Genomic DNA, 25083 nt, shown 5'->3' on the forward strand with positions numbered 1-25083 from the left:
GGGTGTAAATGTCTAAGCCTGAACATAACTGGAGTGACTGAGACACTCTGAGACCAATACCCCTTCCACAGGTCTCAGTATTAATTAATTTACAGTCTCACAATTTAAAAATTGAAACATTTTCAATATTATTTCCATAAATCAAAAATAAAGAACATCGTTATTTCTTATTTTTCTTACATGGCTGATAACCATTGATAGAGCAAATAGTCCTGGCTGAGTGTAGGTGTAGATCAGTCGAGTAATATATATTTGGTTCACCAAGTTTGTTACAAGAGCAGCAAAAAGGTTCAGCCAGTCAGAGGACCAACTTTTCGACACCTGTAATCCTGCACTGAGCTCTTCCTAACCAGCATTTCTATAAGATTAGATGACAACCGGTACAGCCCATTGCCCCCACAGTTAGCAGCTTTTGACAGTCATTCCTAGCTGTTCACCTAGAGGCTTGCATTCTCTGTGATCTTACAGCACAATCTATTTTTTTGTATTGTTTTTACCTATTTATAAGAAGTTTTGGCAACGCCCGGGGAACGGCTAGTACAGGGTTGGATTGGGATTAAAAATCAGCCCGGGCACGCAAAAAAAAAGTGGCCCACATTTGCATATTGCCTTTCCTCAAAACACTGCTTCGGCGACATTTTATTAAAAAAAGTAGGGGGGGGGTAAAAAAAATGCACGGATTAGTTTACACTGGTGAAACACACCTGAAAACAAGTGAGGTCACTTCTGCTCAGGCCCCCTGCCCCGCTCAGTATGCATATATTAATGGGCTGGCCCAGTGAGAGAAAGGGAGTGACACCCCTGATTGTTGCTGAACGGGAGGTAATGAGCGCCCATCTGCCTCCAGAAAGGCCACTCAGACACTCACTGGGCCGCTGGCTGTATCCGAACAACAGAGACACCGCCCAAATCGGCCACCAGACTGCTCAAAAAAGCAGCCCACTGCTGGAACTGGACACCGGCCCCTCGGGCATTGCCCGAGTGCCCGCGTTACCAATACAACGCTGAACTAGTAGGATTCTCGTAAACAGTCATTCGTCCTCCCTCATCAGTAAGAAAATTGAAGTTCAGTTGTTTATTATTGTACCCCAATTGAGAACCAACCAAGGGATTTAGGTTTGTAGTAATTCATGACACCGGCAAATCCTGCTTAACACAACTAGTATGGATTTTGAAATTGATTATCTTTTAGTGGGTTTCTTCATTTTATGTACTCATTGATATAGCTCCCTCTTTTTAACTGAGGGTGTGATCAATGAACTGGCAATTGTCATTGTAATGATTTTTATTAATCGAACAATAAAGTATTTATATGTGGTATATATCTAGATGTGGTAACAGAAAGCCCAGAGTAGAAAAAATACCAGTTGGGTGGCACACTGTGGGAATCACGGGAATTTGAGTTTACATGTTTAGGCCATGCACTTCATTACACAGATCGCGCCCCTTTTAGAGTCCCCCCCCCCCCGTTACCATCCCACTTTAAGCCATGAGAGAGTGGTGAACCATAATTGTATGTTCTCATACTGCTGCATTGGAACTCTTCGTTGGCCACCTGTGAAAGAGAGGCTTGTGAATACAATCCTCTGCATAGTCCACTGTGCTCTTTATATTAGCGACACTATAAAATCTCTCATTCTTGTTCTCTGAGTGACTCGTCCGAGTTAACGTTCCATTATTTGCCCTCGAGGGAACCTAGGGGGTCTTAAAGTTAAACACGCTCTTTCCAAATGCATACAAATGCAAACTTTCGCTCCCTAAATGGAATAGAAAAAAGTGTAGTTTTTTTTTGTCTTGTGGTGTGAAGAAGTGATCAATCGTTTGCCTCCGAAAGGGAAAGAATTCAAGGTGTGATTTCTCTAATGGAAGAATGCGGGCTGTGTTTTTCGGTGATAGGAAAGTATGTTCATTATTTTGCCACCGAAACGGAAAGGACGCGCCGTATTTTTTGAGAAATGGAAAGGAAAATTCACTGATTTGGCCCAGTAATTGGGGAAAAATGGTCCCTCTTTCGACCCTTAATATCAGTGAATATGCGCCGCCTTTTTCAGTAATTTAAAGGAAGGTGCCCTGAGTAGTCAACGCCACTTGCTGACGTTAGCCCCAAAATGCAGTAGCTTCAAAAGCACCATATTTAATCACATGTATATATATATTTTTTTTTACGGGGGTGAAGAGGCAGCTTCTCGTATGGACTCTCCACAATACCACCCTTTAATATCAGAAGCTCCCCTTTAAAAATCTCAGGCCCTGAACTTGACACAGATTGTTAAATATACGAAGGAGTTGTTGGCACTGCTGGGATTAGAAAATACAGGGTATGGGGTTTTTCACACTGACACTTCATCTGCTCACAGCAAAGACAAGGGGAAAGCGTGCTGCAGCAAGACTTATTCCTGCAGGCCAATCCCCAAAAACTTGTAATGGGGAGTAGGTCCGCCGATCCAAGTTATTGATGCCAGAAGTATCTTTAATTTCAGAGGGTTAAGAATTCCTAACAATACAGGAGGCTGTACTATGCAGTCTCTTTTCCTACATAGTATTCGTCTCCTTTATCTTCAATAAAATAAGAACTCTCCTTCACCCACAGGCTAGGAAAATCTGCCATTGCTGGCCGTTTAAAAAAAAACACAAAAAAACACATGAAGTGCAGAACTTTCTTCACAATCATGTTTATTTGCCTACTACTATCCTCTCATGTTGGAAACTGTCAAAGATAGATCGAAAACACAAATGATATTATAAAGTGTAAAATTGTGAAAACACATCTTGGGACCTAGGGTTTCATGAACCTATGGAGCGGAAGAAGCTTTGCCCTGTTCACACTACTTCCTAATCTCAGGACATCTTTCAGTTTTGAATCGAAAGGGAGAATGAAATTCTCTCTCTGTGGACTATTTTGATCCAAGTCATAATGATTCTGGGTTGTCCAAGTCAAGAAAGGCGGGTTAGTTGATCACCCTCACTGCTAGCCAGTTATGGAGACTCGGGCTGAAAAAAATCAGGAATTGGTTGCATTCAGAAGACCAACCACTTCTAGTCTACTCCTTCTCAGCTTCCTCCATGTTGCTTTGTGCATCATCAGCGGGTGACTGACGGTCTGTCTGAGGCGTTTCTTCTGCTCTTTCAGCCTCACTTTCTTCTTTTGGAAGCTCGTCCCTAGTCTTATTTTCTTCTTCTGTTTCGCTTTCACCTTTCGCTGACCGGCTTCTCACGGACTCTACTTCATGGTCTTCATCCTTGTCTCTTTCATTTCTCTCTTTTGTTAGCTTCTCGTTTTTGGACTTTGTCTTCTCGTTTTTCAACGGCTTGCTTTGCACTTTTTCGGCCTTGGAGTGGTTGTCCTTTTTCAAAACCTGCTTCTTGACTTCCTCTCTCTTTCCTTCTGCGCCTTCTGGTTTTGAAAGCTGCTTGACATTTTTGGAAGCTTTTGCCTCTGGCTTTCCCTCCTCTGTGTCGTTTCTTGGGCTTTCGTCCTTCTTCTTGCTATCCTTAACTGGTTCCCCTTCTGTTGTCTTGCTTCCCTTTGGCCTTTGCTGAAAAATAAAAACCTTAATTAAATAGAAGATTTGCAATTTCATATTTTTAATGCATTGCTTTTTTGTTTTTGCATACTTTTCAAACTTTCAATCTTTAATGGACGTATATGTAAACAAGGCTTTAAGAGTTACTAGATAAAGTATTAATAGTTTTGATATACCAGCTCTGTAGCCATAGTCATTAGGAGTTGTGTGGAGTGGTAATTACAGACGTTTTCACAGAGTGAAGAATAAAACCTGGTAATATCACGCCCCACATCCGTTTACATTTCTCACTTGTGAAAAAATGTGAGGGCAAATAGGCCCAACATTTTGGGGAAACATGCAGGAAACATCCTGGTATTTCTAGGACCTTAGTGCTATTTTTAGTGATTCTTAAAAAAAAAAACAGTTTAGGGATTTTTTTGTTTTCTAAACGTATAACTTTTTTTTTCACTGGTGAAGTTTTCTGTAATGCTCTTCCACCATTTCGTTCCCAATACTGGGATTTTTCTCCTCACACCTGATGTTGGTTTGCACTCAATGCAATAATGAGCAGAGATGCTGAGAGGGGGATTGGTGTGTTCCACTTCCTGTAGCACCACTTCTGGAGCTTCTCAGATTACTGGCATTTTCGTGTGTGTTTTTAGGTTTCGCTTGGTCGTTGGAGCGCGCATGCGCTCCTTGCCCTGTAAGGGCTATAGTAAAAACCCTGAGAAGGGGACTTTAAGCCACGCCCCTGTGTCACAACCTTTTTCTATTGGTTTAGGTCGTGGGTAATGTATTTTCTGTGCTTCTGGTTTGCTGGCTGTCACTTTTGTTGACGCCCTTGCAGTTTTCGGATGCCGCCCCTCATGACAAGCGCATCTGTTTTCACTCAGCCCCAGCGCGATGCAACAAATAGAAGCGGTTGAATGAAAACAGATGGCGAGCGGATTTGCAGCTGAGGCCGCTCTTCCCCCATCCTCACTGGGGCCAGGCTTTCCCTCCGCGCAGCCAGTGCAAACAGTCGGAGTCTTTGATGTGTTATCTTTCTCTCTTCGGTAGGGTCTGTGTCTGTCTGGAGAATACTTGCAATGCCGTCCGCCAAATCGGTTACTTCCATGCATGCACTCGGAGGGACCCTACATAGATGGTGGGAAAGATGCAATGTGAGGCCTTGGGGTAGGGGTGTGGGTGGCTGGGGAATTAAGTGCAGTTTAAAAGACGGGAAGGCTTGTGAGTCCTGACTCGGCACATACGGCCTCCGTCCCTTCCCTGCACAGACCCTTCTCCTGGCTGATGCACATGCCTGATACCTCCCACCGCTCGTCTTTACATTACCTTTTTAAACCTGTACCCGTATTGGTCCTGGAACGGAACACGTCTTCCGCTGTTTATGTCCACCCTCCGTGCAGTGGTATTAAGACGCACAACCCATGCTGCCTAGTCTCTATCTCTCCCTATGCCCACAAAGCTGTGTTCCAGCCTATGTCGTTATCCACCTATATCTGGGCCACTTATAAAATACGTAACATAATTGCACAGTTTTCTTGTCGAAATAGCCACGGTCACAGTAACTTACTCGCTCTGTGGATCGCTATGACACCATTGCGTTTTCACACTACGAACGTGTTACATACAGTCAGCAATTCAGGTATCATAAACCGCCTATCGCAGTCACCGTGCAGTAGCAGATCACTTTTTTATCACATTATGACTTTGTCCTCTCTTTAAGCTCTGGCTGCCGACGTGAGGACTGGATCATTCACACAATCGAGAGGCATACTTTGGTAATTAACCATTCCACAATTGAACTTCTTACTACAATGCCACATCTGCCCAACTGTTCCAACGCCTCCCGCAGCCCCCGCATCCCACCTTACCAAAACACTTGAATTTGGCGCTCTTCGCCATGCCTGGTGGAGCAGGCCCCGCCCCGCCCACCGCTGCTGACCAAATTTGCCAGCCCGCCCCCATAGGCCATAGCCGGCCCTCCCTGTTCTCCTTATCTGTGAAATTCCTTTCCTCGGACGGCCCCTTCCCTCCTTTCACTAGCTGCCTAAGTTAGTGCCACCCTACCCCCGCCGCTCCCCCTGGCCCGTTTTTTCTCCCTCCAACCTTACTCCTGTCGAGCTGCGACTTCACCAGAGACAAGGTACCACCAAATCACGCTACCCCAGCAATCTTTCACTGAGGAGGGGGCTAAAGACTTCTGTAGAAAGCACCTGCCTGTCCAATGGTGCACTGCACACTCCCCAAACCACAATCCGCCCACAAACCACATGCACTGCACACTCCCAAAACCACAATCCGTGCACAAACCACCATGCCAGTACCCCTCCATCTCTGGCGACCTGCAGCAGTTCCAAGACTCTCTCAGAGCCTCCAAATGGGTGCAATCTGTGCAACCTATGCCTTCTTTGTTTTTATTTATTTATTTATTTATTTACACTTTTTTTTTTTTTATATGGCGCGGACTTTACCGGAAGGTGTCAGAGCGCTTCACAAACCCACTTCACTGCCCGACCCCTGCCCGCCGGACAGCGGCACTCACAGCGGCTAACACGTCACTCACAAACCCACCGAAAATGTCACACTTAGCAAACCAAAACCTTGGCCGCTATGTCCATTTCTTAAACAGTATTCTCCTTATGTTTGTAACATTAAATTAGTCCTTGTATTGTCGGAATGGCGCCAACCCCGTAACCGCACAGACCCGATGTGAGGGACCGCCTTCTGGATTATAGTCATCACCCACCCTGTTCTCCTTATCTGGGAAAAATTCCTTCATTTGGACGGCCTCACCCCCCCGCCCCCTTCACCCTATAACCAGACCCCTCGCTACCTCTTCCTTAGCTGGCTAAATTACTGCCCACCGCTCCCCCTGGCGCACTTTTGCCTCAGTCTAAACTCTAATCAGTATCCTCTATCCTGCCTCCTGATCCTCCCTCAGTTAAAATAGCAGAGATGCGGCCCTCCCAGCGCTACCCGAGGGTTGCCCCACTCGTGCGGCTTCTACCACTGGCCACCGCTATTGTTTAGGGACCAAATCATCATCCGGAGGGACTGTACCAACAATCCCGGAGGAGAATCGCCATCGTCCACAGGAACACCCTCAGAGTCACGTCCAGCACCGAAGAAACTCCCAGCACCGCCGAGCACCTACACTTCCAGATCCACACCGAAGCCAAGACCACCCTCAGAGGAACACTCATCTACAGACCACCAGGTCCATGCCCACAATTCAACGAATCCATCGCCGACTTCGTCAGCGCGCACGCCCTCGCCAGCACAGACTACATCCTCCTGGGGGACCTGAACTTCCACCTGGAGAACAACAACGACAACAACACCACCACCCTGCTCGACAACCTCTCCAACTTCGGACTGAAGCAACTAGTGAACACCCCGACCCACCACGCAGGCTACATGCTGGACCCCATCTTCTCTGCCAGCACCAACGTTACGGTCAGCCACACCACCACTCTCCACTGGACCGACCACCGATGCATCCACTTCTCCTACAAGAAACTCACCGCACACATCCAACCGCCGCAGATCCCCCGAAGATGCTGGAGCAAAGTCACCACTGACCAGCTGACCGCCGCCCTCGCCCAGGGCCCCCTGGCCAACGCCTCGGACACCAACACCACCGCCCAAATCCTCACGCAGTGGATCAGCAACTCCGCCGACACCCTCGCCCCTATCAAGAACCATCCGAACAAGCACAACAGTAGGAGAACCACCTGGTTCACCACAGACCTCAAGGACTCCAAAAAAAAACGCCGAACTCTAGAGAAAGCCTGGCGCCAAGAACGGACTGAGGAAAACCTGGAGGCCCTTAAGACCGCCACACGCAAACACCACCAGCTCATCCGCATCGCAAAGAGAACGGCCTTCAGAGAGCGCATAGACAACAATGCACACAACAGCAAGGAGCTCTTCAGCATCGTGAAGGAACTCTCCAACCCAAGCTCCAACTCCAACGACATCTCCCCCTCACAGGACCTCTGCAACTCCCTCGTGGCCTTCTTCCACCGCAAGATCGCCGACATACACGACAGCTTCACAAACCAGAGGCCTCCACCAGCCGCAGAACCAACGCCCACCACCGCCCTCCTCAGTCGCTGGACCCCCGTCAACACCAAAGACGTCACGGAGATCATGAACTCCATCCACTCCGGCTCTCCATCCGACCCCTGCCCTCACCACATCTTCAACAAAGCAGACACCATCATCGCACCCCACCTCCGAGACATCATCAACAGCTCCTTCAACTCTTTCACCTTCCCTGAGAGTTGGAAACACACGCTGAAATCAACGCCCTCCTTAAGAAGCCGACAGCAGACTCCAAGGACCTCAAGAATTTCCGGCCCATTTCCCTGCTCCCCTTCCCGGCGAAGGTCACAGAGAAAGCAGTCAACAAGCAACTGACCAACTTCCTCGAAACCAACGGCTCCCTCGACCCGTCCCAGTCTGGCTTCCGCAGCAACCACAGCACCGAGACCGCCCTCATCGCCGCCACCGACGACATCAGAACCCTGCTCGACAATGGAGAAAACGCAGCCCTCATCCTCCTAGACCTCTCAGCTGCCTTTGACACGGTCTGCCATCGCACCCTAAAAACACGTCTCCACAACACAGGGATCCAGGGAAAGGCCCTGGACTGGATCTCCTCCTTCCTCACCGACAGAACCCAGAGAGTCCGCCTACCCCCGTTCCACTCAGAGGCCACCAAGATCATCTGCGGTGTACCCCAAGGGCTCATCACTCAGCACGACGCTCTTCAACATCTACATGAGCCCCCTCGCTGACATCGTCCGCGCACACGACCTCAACATCATCTCCTACGCCGACGACACCCAGCTGATCCTCTCCCTGACCAGAGACCCAGTCACCGCCAAATCCAACTTCCAAGAAGGAATGAGGGCCGTCGCCAAATGGATGAAGATCAGCCGCCTGAAACTGAACACAGACAAGACGGAGGTCCTCATCCTTGGACCATCCCCCTCCGCCTGGAACGACTCCTGGTGGCCTGCCGCCCTGGGCACAGCACCGACACCCACCGACCACGCACTCAACCTAGGGTTAGTCCTGGACTCATCGCTCACTATGACCAAGCAAGTGAACGTCATCTCCTCCTCCTGCTTCAACACCCTCCGCATGCTACGAAAGATCTTCAAATGGATCCCCACGGAAACATGAAGGACTGTCACCCAAGCCCTCGTCACAAGCCGGCTCGACTATGGCAACGCACTCTATGCAGGGACAATGGCCAAGCTACAGAAAAGACTTCAACGCATACAGAATGCCTCCACACGCCTCATCCTGGACATCCCCCACCACAGCCATATCACCGCCCACCTGAGAGAACTGTACTGGCTCCCCGTCAACAAGAGGATCACGTTCAAGCTCCTCACCCACGCACACAAAGCGCTCCACAACGCCGGACCTGAATACCTCCACAAACGCCTCTCGTTCTACGCCCCGACTCGCCAACTGCGCTCAGCCAGCCTCGCCCTCGCCACTGTACCACGCACCAGAAGAACAACAACAGGCGGCAGATCTTTCTCCTACCTCGCCGCCAAGACCTGGAACTCCCTCCCCACCCACCTCTGACTGACCCAAGACCTTCTCACCTTCAGGAGACACCTCAAGACCTGGCTGTTTGAGCAGTAGCAGCACCCCCCCCCCCACCCTCAGCGCCTTAAAACCCTCGCGGGTGAGTAGTGCGCTCTATAAATGTACTGATTGATTGACCTAAACCTTGTGTTCCTTTCACACCATTTTATTATGACCTACCCATAAGCAGACCCTCTTCCCCCCCCATAGACCTCCTGTCACCTCGTCCACCCCTGGAACCCGGCATGCCACTAACATGCAAATCCTCTAACCACCATTGTGCCAGACCCCGAACCAACACCTCCACACATTATGTATGCCGCAATGGAAACGATCAGTGAGGGTTGGACTTGCCTGCTCATGACAGCAGCCACTGTGACAAATTGATTTATTTAATATATAGTACCATACGATACCTAACGTTTAAAAGACAATCAGATTCAGATAAGACCTTGCACACCATTTCAAGGGCCCCAGTTTTAAGGTTGTGTCAATCAGAATATAAACTTTATTTTACAATTTAATTTACAACCGTGGTGAAACTATAGAATTGCTGCAAAATGTTTAAGATGCGATTGTCAGATATTCCTTTATATGATGGGCACATGCTGATGAGCTTTGCGGTGGTAAAAAGGGTTAAAAGACATTGTCATTTACAACGTCATTTACTACGCCAATAGCTCTTTAGAGTGAAGAGTTGAGAATGTACTATACTACAAATGCAATGCAATAGATTTCACAATTACAACAAAAAAGGCATTGCCATTTACAATGCCAATAGCTCCAAAACTTGCAGTTGCAACACCTATTGCATTGTTATGCGTGTACCAAGGTGTGCATATTAAAAACACATAAAGTAAAAGCATTGTAATTACAATCAAAATAGCTCTCAACATCTTTGAAATAAAATAAATATCACATGTACATAAGTTTATGCTATTAGCATTAGAAATCCATTATATTTATGTTGTTAAAAAAAATCACATTAATAAAAGCCATTACCATTTACAATGTCAATAGCTCACACTCGTGTAAATGCGATGCAATAGATTTTGCATTTACAAAACTTTCAGCTATTAGCATTTTAAATTACAATGCCTTTTGTTTGTTTGATAAAAGAAAAAAAAACGTCATTTACATTGTCAATAGCTCAAAATAATGTCAGTGCGAAACCTATTGCATTGTAAATGCTTGTTATGGTCTGGCTTGACAGTGCGGCTGTCGCCCAGTCAGTCATGTGAGAATCACCAGAAGAGGGGCTCAGGCTCCGCCTAGATGTTTGGGGTTCTGTTTACAGGATTTGATTGAGCAGAAAGTTATATACTTCACCTCAAAGAGTGCTTGTTGCACTATCTAAGCAACAATAAATACGCATATCACTAAGACTTCCACCAAATTGATTTTTAGGTCTCGCCTGGCGAACGCAGCGCGAAGCGCTGCTATCGCCAGCGAGATCTATTGTTGCTGACTTGCCTCGGAAGTGGGACAGGAGATGGGCACGCACAGGCTTTGGCGGATTTGAGTTGGTGTACGCGCACGTACACCAACTCGCACGTGTGCACATCTCCAGTCCCCTTTCCGTCCACGCAAGCCAGCTGCATGCAGTAACTGCGCCACCAAACACAACCAGCCGCCCCCAGCCAGTGCACGCGTACTCGATCACTGAACAACAAACACACACACCAGCCCCCACGTTACAACTGAGCCCCACTCACCGGGCTCTTTTGTGGCTGCTACAGGCTCCGTCTCAGGACTCCCCTGGTCTAATCTCCTCCGCCTCACATGACCTGGAACACGCGGGGCTTCCCTCACTCATGGGAGCCCCGCACTTGCATCGGCGGCCTCTGCTGCCACTTCTGACCCAGGGCTTCTCATTACTTCTGCCGCCACCGCGGGGCTCTCCCTCAGGCATGGGAGCCCCGCGTCACCACTTCTCCTCTCGGACAGCCACTCCGTGCGTGCGGGCTTCCCGCGGAAGGCGGAAGTCCCGCCCCACGACAGGCATGACGCTGCCTGACTTCCGGTTTTCGCGCCGAATCGGGCCGGCGGCGGTGATACCTTCACTCCAGATTCAGCCAGCAGGGTTGGAGCACTGGCGCAGAGAAAGCCCTGTGACAGACTGTAGCATACAACTGGTTAACTATTGTAGGGTGATATCGCGAATACAGACGTACTGCTGTGGCAGAGTGATTCACATGCCTGGCATGGCTGTGAATGCCCACTGCAGAGTTTAGTACGGAGGTTAGGTCAGTGCCCCTTAACGGTGAAGGATGAGCGACTCTGTGCCAGCCCTTTTAGCTTTTTAGAGGCAACAACCCCTAGGGCCCGAAAAGCTACCAGAGCAAAATCGAATTTCAGTTTCACATCTATAATTGTCTGTGGAGAATAGAGTGAGTTTGGAAACCTTATGCAAACCTTTTCTTAAATATGCAAAAATATAAATTATGTAAAAGCCAGAAACTGAATTACAGAATTTCAATTATGGGCAAGTGACGTGTGCGCAGCCCTGAAGAGAAGATCCGCATCGGCGCTTTGTGGACTGAGGTGTCCCCCCGCCAGTCCTGCGTTGGAAGGATAATAGAATATTAATCGGCTGATTAAAACGAGGGCACCTTCAGTTTCCTCTCCGGGACCTCTGTGCAACAGCCCTTTCGTGTTTGCTGTTGGTGTCTTTTGAACCGAAAGGGATTTACTTTTTGGGATGGGGTGGGCACGGTTTAAGACCATCATCTGAACTGTGCCCCAAAGGTGTGTTTTGGGGGCATGCAGGGCCGAACTGGCCGTAGCGGGCATCGGGCTGCCAGGGTGGGGGCCGGCAATATCGGCCGAAACCGGCCCTGGCAAACAGCTCAGCAGCACCCCCACCCTCCCCCCAGGGGGTCGGACGAGCAGTTTGACAGGGCTGGTTTCAGTTCCTAGTCCGGCCCTGGGGCCATGTTTGGATTTGTCCCAGGGAGCCCTTCAGAATGTCATTCTGGTTTCACCTCTGCCTCCCTGGCAGGTACTTGACGGTGCCTCTCCCTTGGCGTGTTCAGAGTCCCAAGAAGTGCTTCAGCTGAGGACCCTGAGTGGTCTTCCCCCAAGCTTCATCCTGATCACCCCCTTAGGTTACCTGCAAGGCCCACTGTTCAGATAAAGCTATGTGCTGGCTTTGCACCAGGTGCACTGCCCATACGTCAGTACACCTGGTGCCCAGGTCACCTTAATACATGGCTTTGTGATTTAGGTAAAGCACGGTTTGGGCCATGGCCTGGGCACAGCTTGAGGCTCTATAAGGGTCACAGAGGGTTCTGTCAAGACCTGCCTTAGGTCCACATCCAAATGAGACAAGCATTTGCAATGCAATAGGTCTCGCATTTACTAGAGTTTGAGCTATTGGCATTGTAGATTACAATGCCTTTTATTAATGTGTTGGTTTTTTAAACAAATAAATAAAAGGCATTGTCATTTCCAATGCCAATAGCATAAACTCTCGCAAATGCGAGACCTATTGCATTGTAAATGCTTGTTTTGTTTGTTTTTAAAGCAAACGAAATAAGCCGTTGACGGCCAAATCACATAATAGATCGAGGAGGAAGCAGAATCTTTTAGTAGCGTTTCAACAACTTTGTGACTCTCCGTTCGATTTTCCAACATTAGTTTCTGTAAGTAGGCGGCTAGTGCCACCCAGTGGTCACCACTACAGAAAAGCAATTATTCATATTCAGGAGGAATGGTGAAGAGAGAGGCAAAGCTGTCCATCAACTTCGTCAGCTGCAAACGTGTTTTTGAAGCCATTTACAAACATGACGTTCTGGCAGCGGACAAATAATTATTTGCTCAGCAGTTTGGTACAAACCTGTCAATGCGAATATCACCAGATGCAGAGTGCCCAGTAGGCATGACATCTTTAAAGACCAGAAATAAAATGAGGAAAAGTTCTGCACAATTTTCTTTGCTATTAGCAAGAAGTCTAGTTATTAGCTTGATGTCACATAAATCACCAGATTAGGAATAAGGATGTAACTGGTTTATTGTTTAAAAAATAACATGTACAGCTAACCATCAGGCTAAGGACCTAATAGACTGACAGGGTCTAATACAGGAATTGACACACTTGAAGCTGAATTACCTCCATGGTTCAATTGTACACAGTGTGAACAGAAATCTATACTAAAGGTGATATGATATTGCCATTACGAAATGCCATGCTCAGTGTTATGTTATGTTATGTTATGTTAAAAAATGATTGTAGAACGGCAACAAACAACAGGTCTACAAAGTTTAACAAACAAAAGGTCTCTTGGACCTAATGCCAATTAGACTGGCAGAGGAGAGGCAGAAATCAAATGATAAATTCGATTTTTATATTTTTTCTGAAGAGCATATGAGGAAATCTTTTTTCGCTCTGACCGAAGTTTAATCCATATGCGTGGAGCAAGTAAAATAAAGGCTTTGCCATCGCAAGTTATTTTTAGATCTTGCCTGAAAGCACATGCACTGTTGCTTGCAAGACCTTTTGTTTACTAAGAGGAGGCTTACCATGGGTTGTCTTTATCATTCCTCTCATTTCCGTGCTTCTGTTTGGTCAGCCCGCGCCGGCTTCATTTCCTCTTTTTGTGTTTGTCCCTCACTAAACCATTGCCCAAATAACTCTTCCTTGCCCAGTGTCCTTCCACTGCTTGCACTTTTTTCTTTTACAGGTTGCGCTCGATAAGAGTACATGTGTTTGAATGCTGTTGTTCCATCATAATTGTTTGCCCCTTACCTCCCACCTCCTCCTGTTTTGTTACTTTCCCTGTCCTCCCTGCCCGCTCTGTGTTGTGTTGCTTGCCCCATACTCCTCCTGCATTGTGTTGCTTGCCCCATCCCTCCCGCCTCCTTCCCAAGTTGTGTTACTTTCCCCGCCCCTCCTGTCTGGAAAAAAACACTATGACATGGCCTGCGATGGCTGCATCATAGAGCTTTTTCTCTTAACTTTCAGCCATATTGCACAAAAGCCACACTCTTGTACAACATGGCTAAAATACACTGACAAAGCCTATAAGTGTAAGTGTTTATGGTTGTACAGTTAATTAAAACCTTTACAAACATGGGTCATTATTAAAAAAAACATTAAAATAGGCCCCCTAAAACCTTAGTGAACCAAAATGCAGGCGGGCAATTATTAGAGATTAGCAGCAAAACAGGACAAGTTAACCTCCATAGTCGGATTCTTAGCAGCAGGGTGGGTAGAGGAGCAAGATACAGGGGCAAAAATGTGCAGGGAGAAGTGCAGGGTGCAAGAACGGCTGAATGACTGATTGACCCGCTGTTATGTCCGATGTTACCTCTGAGGGTACATTGAGCTATCTGATTAATTTCGGTGCAGAATTGATTAAAACCTATGCACTAGAGTAAAACAAGTACATTCATATAACCATTAAAAGGGTAGAAAAGAGTAATTGTGCAAAATAGAAGTGGCTTCTAAGAAGCAATACGGTCTAGACAGCTGATTTGAAAGTTCAGTACTAGAGTTCCACAGTATAAAGCTTCTGACCCGATTGCTGTGCTGGTGAAGTACATTAAAAATGCCCTCACGACCATTCACAGTTCAGTACTAGCGTTCTACAGTATAAGGCTCCTGACCCGGTTACTGTGTTGGTGGACTACATGAGAGCTGCCCTCACGACTGTTCACAGTTGGTTATTCCATTTGAAGTGCATGCTGCACAAGGACTTGTCTGTACTAGAGTTCACGATAGAGTGGAAATGCAGTCTTAGTCTTGCGCAGAGATGGTCAGGGTACTGAGTTCAGTTCAGTGTCTTAGATAATTGAATAATTTACAGTGTTTGTTTTTCCCTTGCAGCAGCACAGAAGTGAGAAGGACAGCCATTAACTTCATACTTCAGAGCACAGTTTTGTGTTTGAGAGCACAGTGCTGCACTAATCTACATGGAATTGTAAATTTGGCTTGACAGTGCAACTCTCGCCTGACCTTTTGTGAGTGTTGGGTAAAGTCCAAAGCTACTGTTAAAGGGTAAAGTTTTATCGGTTCATTGGGAAAAGTCATGCCAGATTTCAAAGGGGACATCTGTACATTATGAAAACTTATAACAAAGTCAGTAGGTCTGACCTACTTATTGTGAAATGCATGTTAAAGACAATAGGCATTTAAGGATGAATTGTTATTACACTGTGCTGAAGCCCCTGTAAACTGGTTTTCTCTTACATGAAATGTGGCAGATTACCATAGTTGGCAAGGGTTTTGGTGTTGGTGAACAAACCATGGGTACAGGTAATATGCACTATGGTAGTCCTTATTAGACTCTATTAGTAGGGATTTTAAATTGTTTTTGCAACTGTATCTGTGTACATATTTGTAATTTTATTACAGTATACCTAATGAAGGCTTATTAACCAACACAGCAGGTCTGAGTTGGTTATGGTGAAATGCCAATGATAAAGGTTGTAGACCTGATTGTTTAGAATGAAGCATTATAACACATAACATACTGATTGTGAAAAGCATATGTTAAAATCAAAAGGCATTTAAACGTGAATACGTATACCATTGGTTTACTTTTAAGTTAGTTACTCGTGGGTTTATTAGTGATTACATTCAGGTGAGCGCTGTTTAATAGGTGTAAGTGAATACAATAATAGCTTACAGGTTCCACCTTAGGGCCTAGACACCAAAAAGAAAAAGAGATAGCCTAAGAGAAGCAGAGATAAGTTTTAACTAGTTATTTCCCTAACGATGCTACAGATGGTCTGCTGATGTGAACATTCTTCTGGGCACTGAGCTCCTCCTTTTCCTAATCTGTTGCTCTTGTCCGATTGCCGGCCCAAAGATGGTGAAATATCTGCCCGTTCTGCTATATTTTGAAGGCCCTTTCGGCTGTTTGGTTACCTATAGCGCCAGGACACCTCTTTCGGAAGTATTTGTGCACTTAATAAATATTTCACATACATACAAGTCGGATGACTTCCAACTCCTAGAGTCATTACTCAGTTTAGGACCAGACACAAGGGCCTACCCATTTAATATTCTAGAATACCTCTACTTTAGCATGGTTCACTGTAGGTACAATTTAGTTGGTGGACCTTGTATGTATGCCTTATAATAAGCGGATTAAGCAAGGCAGTGTTCCCAACAAGCAGATTTGCTTTAAATCTGAGTCAAGACCAGGCCTAAAATATAATCCCCAATTAACGTGGGCAATAAACTTGATACATCAAATAAACAACTCAGCACATATGTCAGAAAATATAGATGTGCTCTGATTTTCATTTTTGTTTTGTGTAATTTGGCAATTTACATGTTTTTACACTTCACCACTTGGGCCTTTGATGATGACTATACAAATGGTGCATTTAAGGCTTGCACAAGTGAAACCTCTGGAGTCACTTGTGCAGGCCCATACAATTAAATGGGCATCACTTCTATGTTCTTTGGTTGTTCTAGCAGCACATGCCTCTTTTCTGTTTCCACTTGCTCATTGCTATCCTTTCTGCTGTAATAGATTGTCATGGTGTTACCTTGTCATTCTGTGTGTTGTACCATCCGCGGGGATATTTGGCAATGCTGTCCATATACTGTTCAGCCTTTTCATAGTCTTCGGCCCACTTCTGAACTCGATACTCAGGCTCGCACTTTTCAATCCTTTCCAGTATGTTTTGGTTCTCTCTGGAGACTTTAAGAAGTTCCTTCTCTCTCTTCTCTTTGTTCAAACTGTATGAAAACATAAGCATTGAAAAAAATATTTTAAGTCCGAAATGGAATTTTAAACACATTTTTATGAAAAGCTATCCATGACAGAATTTCTAGAGTCAAGGTGAATGATGATTGATTATAGACTGGATGATTGAGAACACATTATACAGTCCTTGATGATAAAGCACTCACTTGTTTCACAAAAATGCAGCAGGATGCTAGACCACATCCCCAGTTATATCACCAGCTTCAGACGAATGTTGGCCAACATGGTTCAGTATAGACATCCATTACCACACCAGAATTTACTATGAATTGAAATGATTTTGGTGATATGCATCCATAATCTTCCTGCAGTTTCCACAGTGCAAGTGCCAAGTACTGTACAGAAAAAAACAACAAAGTATACTCTTACAGTCACATGGTCACCAGGGCCTGACTGGCTGTAGCGGGCACTGGGCATTTTCCTGGTGGGCTGGAGGGGTGGAAGGCTGGTTTCGTTCCTGTGGGTGCCGGTTTTGTCACTGGGGCTTGTTTTGCAGCAGTGCTGCAATTTCGGCCCCCTGTAACAAAAGCGGGAGCGGCACTTCTTGCTAGCACCCCGGTCCCAATCCCCCAACCCCTGCTGCCAGGCCTGGTCGAGCAGCAATCTGCCAGGGCTGGTTGCTGTTCCCAGTCTGGCCCTGATGGTCGCTGACGGACGCACAACAACCAGTGACTTACTCAGCTCATACTACAACCATCTGGGTTCTTCCTGGTGCAACAGGTGTATAAGTATATGCACAAATTGTACCATATTATAATTGCATTTGTGTAGCGCTTCATAGCCCATTGCGGAGTACCAAAATAAATTATTGGATGGGTAGCACACAGCCCCGTGGGGAGTCCTTGGTTGAAACAATATTTTATTTACGGTCAATCTATGTTGGAAACATTTTTGCTTCGATGGTGAGCTACCAGATTGCTGTTCTGATTGTGTCTTGGGCCGCAGCCCTTAGTGGTGCGATGGAGGAAGGATAAGTGAGAGAAAGGGTGCACTCAGGTTATTATAGCTGGATGTTGTAATTACTCTGCGGGATCTGCATTGAATTTTTTAGTTTTTTTGATGGTTACCAAATATTTTTTAATCATCTTCTTGAATTGTGACTGGAAATTTGACCTTTTAAGTCTTGTGTGTCTGGGCGGAGAGAACTAGCTCCTGGAGAGGACAAAAAGCGGAAAGATATTCCCCTGGATGGTCTGCATATCAATTGTATCCGATATGAGATCATTCAGCCTGCAATGATCAAAGCTGGCCATGGCCGAGTCCAGTTGCAGACTTCCTTTGACGTGCAGACGTCATGTGACCGTTGGACACTCTTGGGCATAGTGTCCTGTTCTGGTCTCAAATGTTGGTCAGTTTGATACCATAGATGCTGACTTTTCTGCATATTTATCTAGTGAAGAGCCAGGGTTCTACTTTGTTCCTGAACTTTAGGCGGTCTTGTATAGTTTTTAAAAAAAAATATATCCGTTTATTGCATTTTATACTAATTAGATACATTTCAACAAAAGAGAAACTTTTAAAAACAGAGAAATAGCAAATATAGAGCGTGCAACAAGGAGAAATTTCCAGGTAATAATATGTATCACAACCGCACAATAGGTGTAACATTTAGCCGTTCAGACTAGCACCATTCAAGAATCGTCGGTCCATATTTGTTTTTTTTAGCGCATCCTCTCCATTTATGTATCTCTTTTTCAGGAGACCCCTGGCTTTCCCCTTGCGACCCCTGGCAGTGCCTTTGCGACCTAGCCATCAGGGGTGGAAAATAAGTGTCAAGAAAATAAGCCAAACAGTGCCTCGGTGAGCATTGTTTACTTTCTACAGCTTCCACTGGAACCGGGACAGGAAATGGAATTTGAAGTTTAAGTTTCTAAAAATAAATATCCTTCGCAGTTGTGTGGCCTCTCCTGCGATTAAACAAATAACACTCATTTTTAAACAAGTTGTTGCTAAATTTCATTATTGTAATTACATAAAAATATATGTGTCCGAACAAAACCTTCAATTTTGTGCTTTTCAAGAGTAGTAGTGACTTACAAGTGAACATAAATGAAATTGAACCAACAATAATAAACAATGTAAGCAAATACCTTAGTTTATGTTCAATTTACAGGGGCTGATTTACAAAAGAATTCTTAATATACATTCTGATTTTAAAAAGTTACGTTTGAGTGTAGTTTTACTACTTTTTGGAGTTCACTATAATTCCGATTGGAATGTATCTGCAAAGCTGCACCTAGTGTAGGTTTTCATGCAGATTCCATGGGAAATCACATGATACGAGTTTAAAAAATCCATTCTCACGGTACAGAGCTCGCTGTGGTCAAGTGCACTTAAAGTGGAAAGGTTTTCCGCTGTGTAAATGTACTTTTTTTTCTTCACCATGAAAATATATTTTCCCATGAAGAAACCCCTTTCCCTACACTTCCACCAAATTTGGTGATGATCCATTCCCCTCCCAAGCCTGGAAAGGGATTTACACCAGCACTTGACAAGAACAAATGTAATTAGTTTGAGGGTGTTTTCTAAGGTACATCACGTCTTAGCGAGAACAGAAATGCCCATATTCCTAAAACCTGAGTGGTATTTACAGGGGCATTGAATTAAACTCGTGACGGGGAACTAGGTATCTGTAAAAGGGCTTACTTCTGCCAGGATTCCCTTTGTGAATTCCAGGGCAGGCATAATTGAGGTAAATTCAGTCATTGCAACATTGCGTCTATGACAACATTTACCTTCGTGAATAGGCCCACTCCTACATATGAGTTTATATAGGCATACATAACTACTACAGGTTTTCTTTAAATCTCCTTTTACGCCTATCTGTGATATATCAATACATTTCCTGTTGAGATATACAGTAAGGGAGCCATTAAATCATGACAGTTATGGTATAAAAATGTTAGATTCCGAGTGTTGTTCTGTGTTTTATTCAAATGAAAACATAATCATTCTTGTATGACAAAGAGAAATGACAAATGTTACTCAGTATGTAATTTTAGCACCCTAATTAAATTATGGGTGGTGTTTAAAATAAACATGTATCTGTATTGAGTGGTTACATTAATAATGCAGTTAACAATGAACTCCAGTGATGTCAATTATTGTGACATCATTTGAGTTAAGGTCATGTGACATCACTTCCTGTTAAGATTCAGGGTCAAATGTGATGTGACATCACTTCCTCTGATGACACTGTGGTCAAAGATGGTATGATATCACTTTCATTACCAAGCTGCAAAATCTGGCTCTGGAATACTTTGTATGTGCAGCTCCAGGGAAGGGTGGAGTTATCAGGGGGATTACCAGGCTGCTCCTAGTGAGGGTCATGGTGGCAGAGGGATTTACTGAAGGCAGACATCATTACTAACAGAGTTGTTTTTAAACCAATACTGACTACAAGTGTCTCTCCTAGGCATCAAATACCCTTCAGAGCATAGCTAGAAACATCAAGTGCTGGACACACAAGCACTAGCATATTCACAGTTTATAGCAGAGTATGTGCCATCAGACACTTACCTGCTAATGATGAAGGGATTCACATTACAGTAAACTAATAGATGGTAATGGAAGGCACAAAGAAGTAAATAAAGTGGAAATGAGTAGCCAGACAGAGGCTCTTTTTGATTAAGCATGAGTGCTATCTGCCACATGCAGAATGCAGGATTACAAGTCATAATGGGATCAGAACAAAAAGTACTCTAGCTGCTAGTACTGCACTCTCAATAGCTAGTACTAATTTCGTGTCAGACTCTGGAAGCAAGAAAAGTCAATGCCATCATGAAAAGCGAGGAAGAAAAAACACACAATGTTCGACAACACTTGTCCTAAAAAAGGAAATACGTGCTTGTCAGACATTACACTAAGGCCCAAATCTACTATGATTTTGCATCACTTTTGTGGCACAACCAGGAGGTAAATAACTTTTGGCATTTTCTAAGCCATGCAAAGCCACTTTACGCGGTTTAATAAATTCGAAGTTATGCAATGCAGCACGTAGTGCTGCCTTTTACTACATTGCGTCTGGTAGGCATTACATAGGTGAAGCATGGTCGTTTCCATGCATCCACCCATGTATTTTGACGCAAACCCTTATTTACAAAGACTTGTAAACCTTGGTTTGTGACAAAAAGGTGCGCCTATCAGACAGAGGCATAAGAAGGATAAATATGTTTATTAAGAGGAATATGCCTCTACGGATTGTTTTTGTTCAGGAAGGTGTCCTTTCCTGAACAAAAACAATCCTGCCTGTAATGCAAGCATTCTTGTACTATGGTGCAAGGGTGTCTGTGTTGGTGCTGGGCAGAAATGCTCTTTGTAAATATGAAGAATTCTACCTCTTGCTTTCATGCAGCGTTGTGCAGCAAGTTCTCTTGTTGTGCCACTTTACGTGAAATAATAATAGTAAATGTGCCTCTTAATGGTTTAAATGGGCACATAGATGACATACCTAACTAAAACATGGAGGAACTAAAGAACAAATAACTGTTATCAACACACAGATGCAGAATGCAGCTAGTGTGCTTGTTGTGAAACCCCAGCTATTTAGCATATGTGCTCAAGAGGTGCCTGATGCCAGTAGATGCCATTATCCAGGTAATTTAAGATGAGCTAGAATTGCATGCAATCACCGGTAGTTGGCTGAAGTTTGTTCAAGGAGCCTCAATTTGATTTTCCTACTTAGACTGTACCTTTGTTACGTTTCCTCTTCAGGTTTTGAAAACAATGTCATCCTGTTGGGTCGGACACGTACCCTTGCCCTGAGTACCCCAGCTGCAGTGATGTCGGTATCCCTACTGCTCACTTTTGTTGTCATGGGTGAACATAGATCATGCGTGTGCATGACACAGGCCTGCCTCACAGTTACAGTGTTTTTGAACCAGGAGGGATGCCCAAAGAACTACCCTCATAGTGGTGAAAGTTTACTGGCTTTGCCAGGAGTTAAGTAGCACAAACACGGTGGTGGTGGCAGCATACGTGCAGTGATCAGTAGAAGGGAACAGGATTTTTTACTTGTGTCACTTGACTGAGGCTTACAGACTCACTCATGTGTGGTCTGCTTCTGTATGCTTAATAGGCCTTTGGCCTATCTCAGGGTAGTATGTAACGCTGTGCAGTGCATGTGTGTAGTATGCATGTACAAGGTGTATGTGTGCCTTTGCATGGTACAATACATGGAAGATGCTGGCTTCCATTTTAGGAGACCCAAGGCTGACTGGAGGAGCATGTGGAGGAGGGGAATCCACCAAGGCAGGTTTGTGGATTGCTGCATTCCTGTTATCTCGGTGGGACACACACTGGAGGAAAGAAAGCCAGGCTCTCCTGCACACTTCAAAGGATGCTCTTCGATTCAGACACAGGTGACTGAAAGGGGGTTTCAGAAAATCTTCAGGAAGGAAATGGTCTGATAAGAGAATTATAAAGAGTAGGGCTGAGACCCTGGGGTACCTTTTGATGCACATATCACTTTGGCTGAAATTCTGTTGTGAACCTCTAGTCACTCCCATTGCCTGTGTTGTTGGGCAGTCAGATTTGTAGTCGCTCCTGCTGTGACAGACCACTTAATTGAGAAAGGGCAGGGCAGAGGAGAGGGAACTTCAAGAGGAAGCATATCCCCAACACAAACCTCATAGGCTCAGAACCTAAATAATATTTGGTGTCTGAAAATGTATTATAAACCGGGGAGTTTGATGCCCCCAAAACTGACACCTGTCAAGCAGCCATACATGCTGTGCTGGGAGAAGCTCTGTAAGACTTTTGGGGAGGAGATCCTGATGAGTGGATCCCTGCAGCGAGGTGTAAGGAGATGGCTGTTGCACCGATCAGGTCAGTGCCTGTGTGCAGGTTCAAGTCAGCATCCCCGTATGCCAGAGAGGGCCGCCAGGAAGTTATTCATGAAGTTTGCTGTGGCAATCGGGCTGTTGCCTTTGTGCAGTACATAATGTGACAACCCCATATGCCAAAGGAGGCCACCATGAAGCTTGCTGTGTTGTTCAGGTTGTCGCCTGTGTGTGGTGTGTAAGTCTGGGACCCCGTATTGTAGAGAGGGCCACCATGAAGAAAAACCTTCTGCTGTGCGAATCAGGCAGTCGTCTGAGTGAGAAGCAGGTTTGGTGACCCACTATGCCAGCAGGGGCCAGTAGCCTGACTGAAGATCGGAACCAAAAGCCTTTGTAGGAAAGGCCAAGGCCACCAAGCTACAGGCCTACAGAGCCGCGTGTAATGCTCACCTTGAGGCAGCCCATGCACCCGCAAAAGAGACACTCAGAGACTATGGTCGAACAATCCATGCTGGTGCAGATAAGACTAAGTGAAGGGTCAGAAGGCCCCACTGTCAAATAGTGCTTCCGCGCTGTGCTACTTTTGACTTTTCTAACAGAGTTGGAATGGGAGTCCTGAGACGTTGCCTCTAGTAATTGGGGAATAACCACTACCACTAGTGAGACAGAAGTGGGACTCAGGGGGACTCCCACTACACACTAGAGCCCTGACCTCAGAGGGATGTGAGTATGGTTTGTATATGCCATATTTTACTTTGTGATCATATATAAATACTACTTGTTAGATCTGGGGTCTCTAGTTGGCAGGGTAGGTACCTCTGTCCAAGTAGGGACCCTTGCTTCTAGTCAGGGAAAGGGGGATACACTGTTAAGATAACCCCTGCTCACCCTTTAGGTAGCTTGGCCTGAGCAGTCTAGGCTATCAAAGGCAATGTGTAAAGTATTTGTACCAACACTCACAGTAATACAGTGAAAACACCACAGATTTACTCCACACCAGTTTTAGAAAAATAAGGTATCTTTACTAAAAACTTCACAAGACCAAATACTACAGAAAAACCAACATACAATTAAAAAGGTTACTTTAAAGATAGTTCAAGAGTTTGCAGAAAGTACTCCAGGATGTAAAAGTCAGTGTCCTGCACAATGCGACTCTCAATGCACAAAATGCGACACTCTCGTGCCCAACAGTACCTGTAGTTGCGATAAGGTTCCCAAAAGCTATAACAAGGAAGATGGCAAAGGCGATGCGATACTCCTGAGATCTTGGGGAGGCTTTGCAGCAGCCCTGCTTCACGCAGCAGAGGTGGATGCGCCGGCTCCGATCTGTAGGGGGAGGATGCGATGACTTTGGCTTTCGTTGCGTAGGTTTCACAGGGGGAAGCTTCACGCACAGGTCCGGTGCGACACTCTTCGATGTGGTGCGATGCGCGGCGCAGCGTTGACTTCCGGCGCCGCAACTCTCGATGCGCCACGGAACGGGACTCTGCGTCGATGCACACGATGACTGGAGACTTTCACGCACCGGCAGTGGTGCGGCTCGCAAACTGGTTCTGCGACGACCCTCGCAGCGTCAGGAATCTTCTCGCACCGGGACGATGCTCGACGCACTCGGCGATGCGGGGACTCCGGGAGCTGCGATGACGCCGCGATTAAATTTTCCTCGCACTCTCGTTCTTGCGACACGCAATCGGATGATGCGTTGGGTACCAGTTACTCTTTTTCACGCTTCTGCTTCCCAGCTCCCAAACACAGCAAAACGACCTCCTGAGGCCCCAAGACTGGGCAAGCACTCCAAGGCAGGTCAGAACTCCTTCAGCAGAGTTCCAGGGGAGCTGGTGGTGAAGTCCTTTTGTTCCTGGGACTTCTTAACAGGGAGCCAGCTCTTCTCAGGCCCTTGGAGATCAGAATCAAAAGAAGGGGACACAGCAAAGTCCTTCCCCTCTCCTTGGCAGCAAAGCAAAACAGCAAGCAGGCAGTCTTCTCCTCTTCAGTCCTTTTCAGCTTTCTCCTTGGCAGAGGTTTCTTCTTAGTTCCAAAGTGATCTAAAGTTTAGGTGTCTGGGGTCCTCTTCTTATACCCCTCCCAGTATTTGTCTCTCTTTGTTTCAGTGGGGGGATTACCCTGCTCAAACCGGTTCCTGGGTGTGCTCTGCCCTGGAGCACCTGGTTCCTTTCAGAGTGAGGGGCAGGATCGTTAGACGCTCAGCAGGAGGTGGAGCCTTCTTTGTGCTGGCAGAGGCAGAGTCCTCAGCCTGGCCAGCAGGGGGTGGAGCCGGCATTGTGCTGGCAGAGGCAGCCCTACTCAAACCCAGGGGCTACTCCTCCCACCCATCTAGAGCAGATCTCCCTATTCACCCTGCTGCTGACTCATCCAGGCTCCTGGAGCCACCTAGCCCATCACATGACACCAGTCAGCCAACCAGCACACAGGCACACAGGAAGGTTAAACAGGAGAATA

The 25083-nt window shown here is 45.9% G+C and overlaps 1 protein-coding gene across 1 annotated transcript in view; it reads right to left on the reverse strand.

The window, feature by feature from the left end:
• Positions 1–2649: 2649 nt before the first annotated feature.
• CFAP97D2 (CFAP97 domain containing 2) overlaps positions 2650–25083 on the reverse strand; it is a 123312-nt gene continuing 100878 nt past the window's right edge. The window contains exons 4-5 of the mRNA XM_085622530.1: positions 16623–16815; positions 2650–3536 (exon numbers count right to left, since the gene is read on the reverse strand). Coding sequence (XP_085478656.1) covers positions 3042–3536; positions 16623–16815 — 688 coding nt within the window. The 3' untranslated portion in view covers positions 2650–3041. The remainder of the gene's footprint in view (positions 3537–16622; positions 16816–25083) is intronic.

Source organism: Triturus cristatus, chromosome 8, assembly GCF_964204655.1.
Source record: "Triturus cristatus chromosome 8, aTriCri1.1, whole genome shotgun sequence".
In the NCBI taxonomy this organism is placed as follows: Eukaryota; Metazoa; Chordata; class Amphibia; order Caudata; family Salamandridae; genus Triturus; species Triturus cristatus.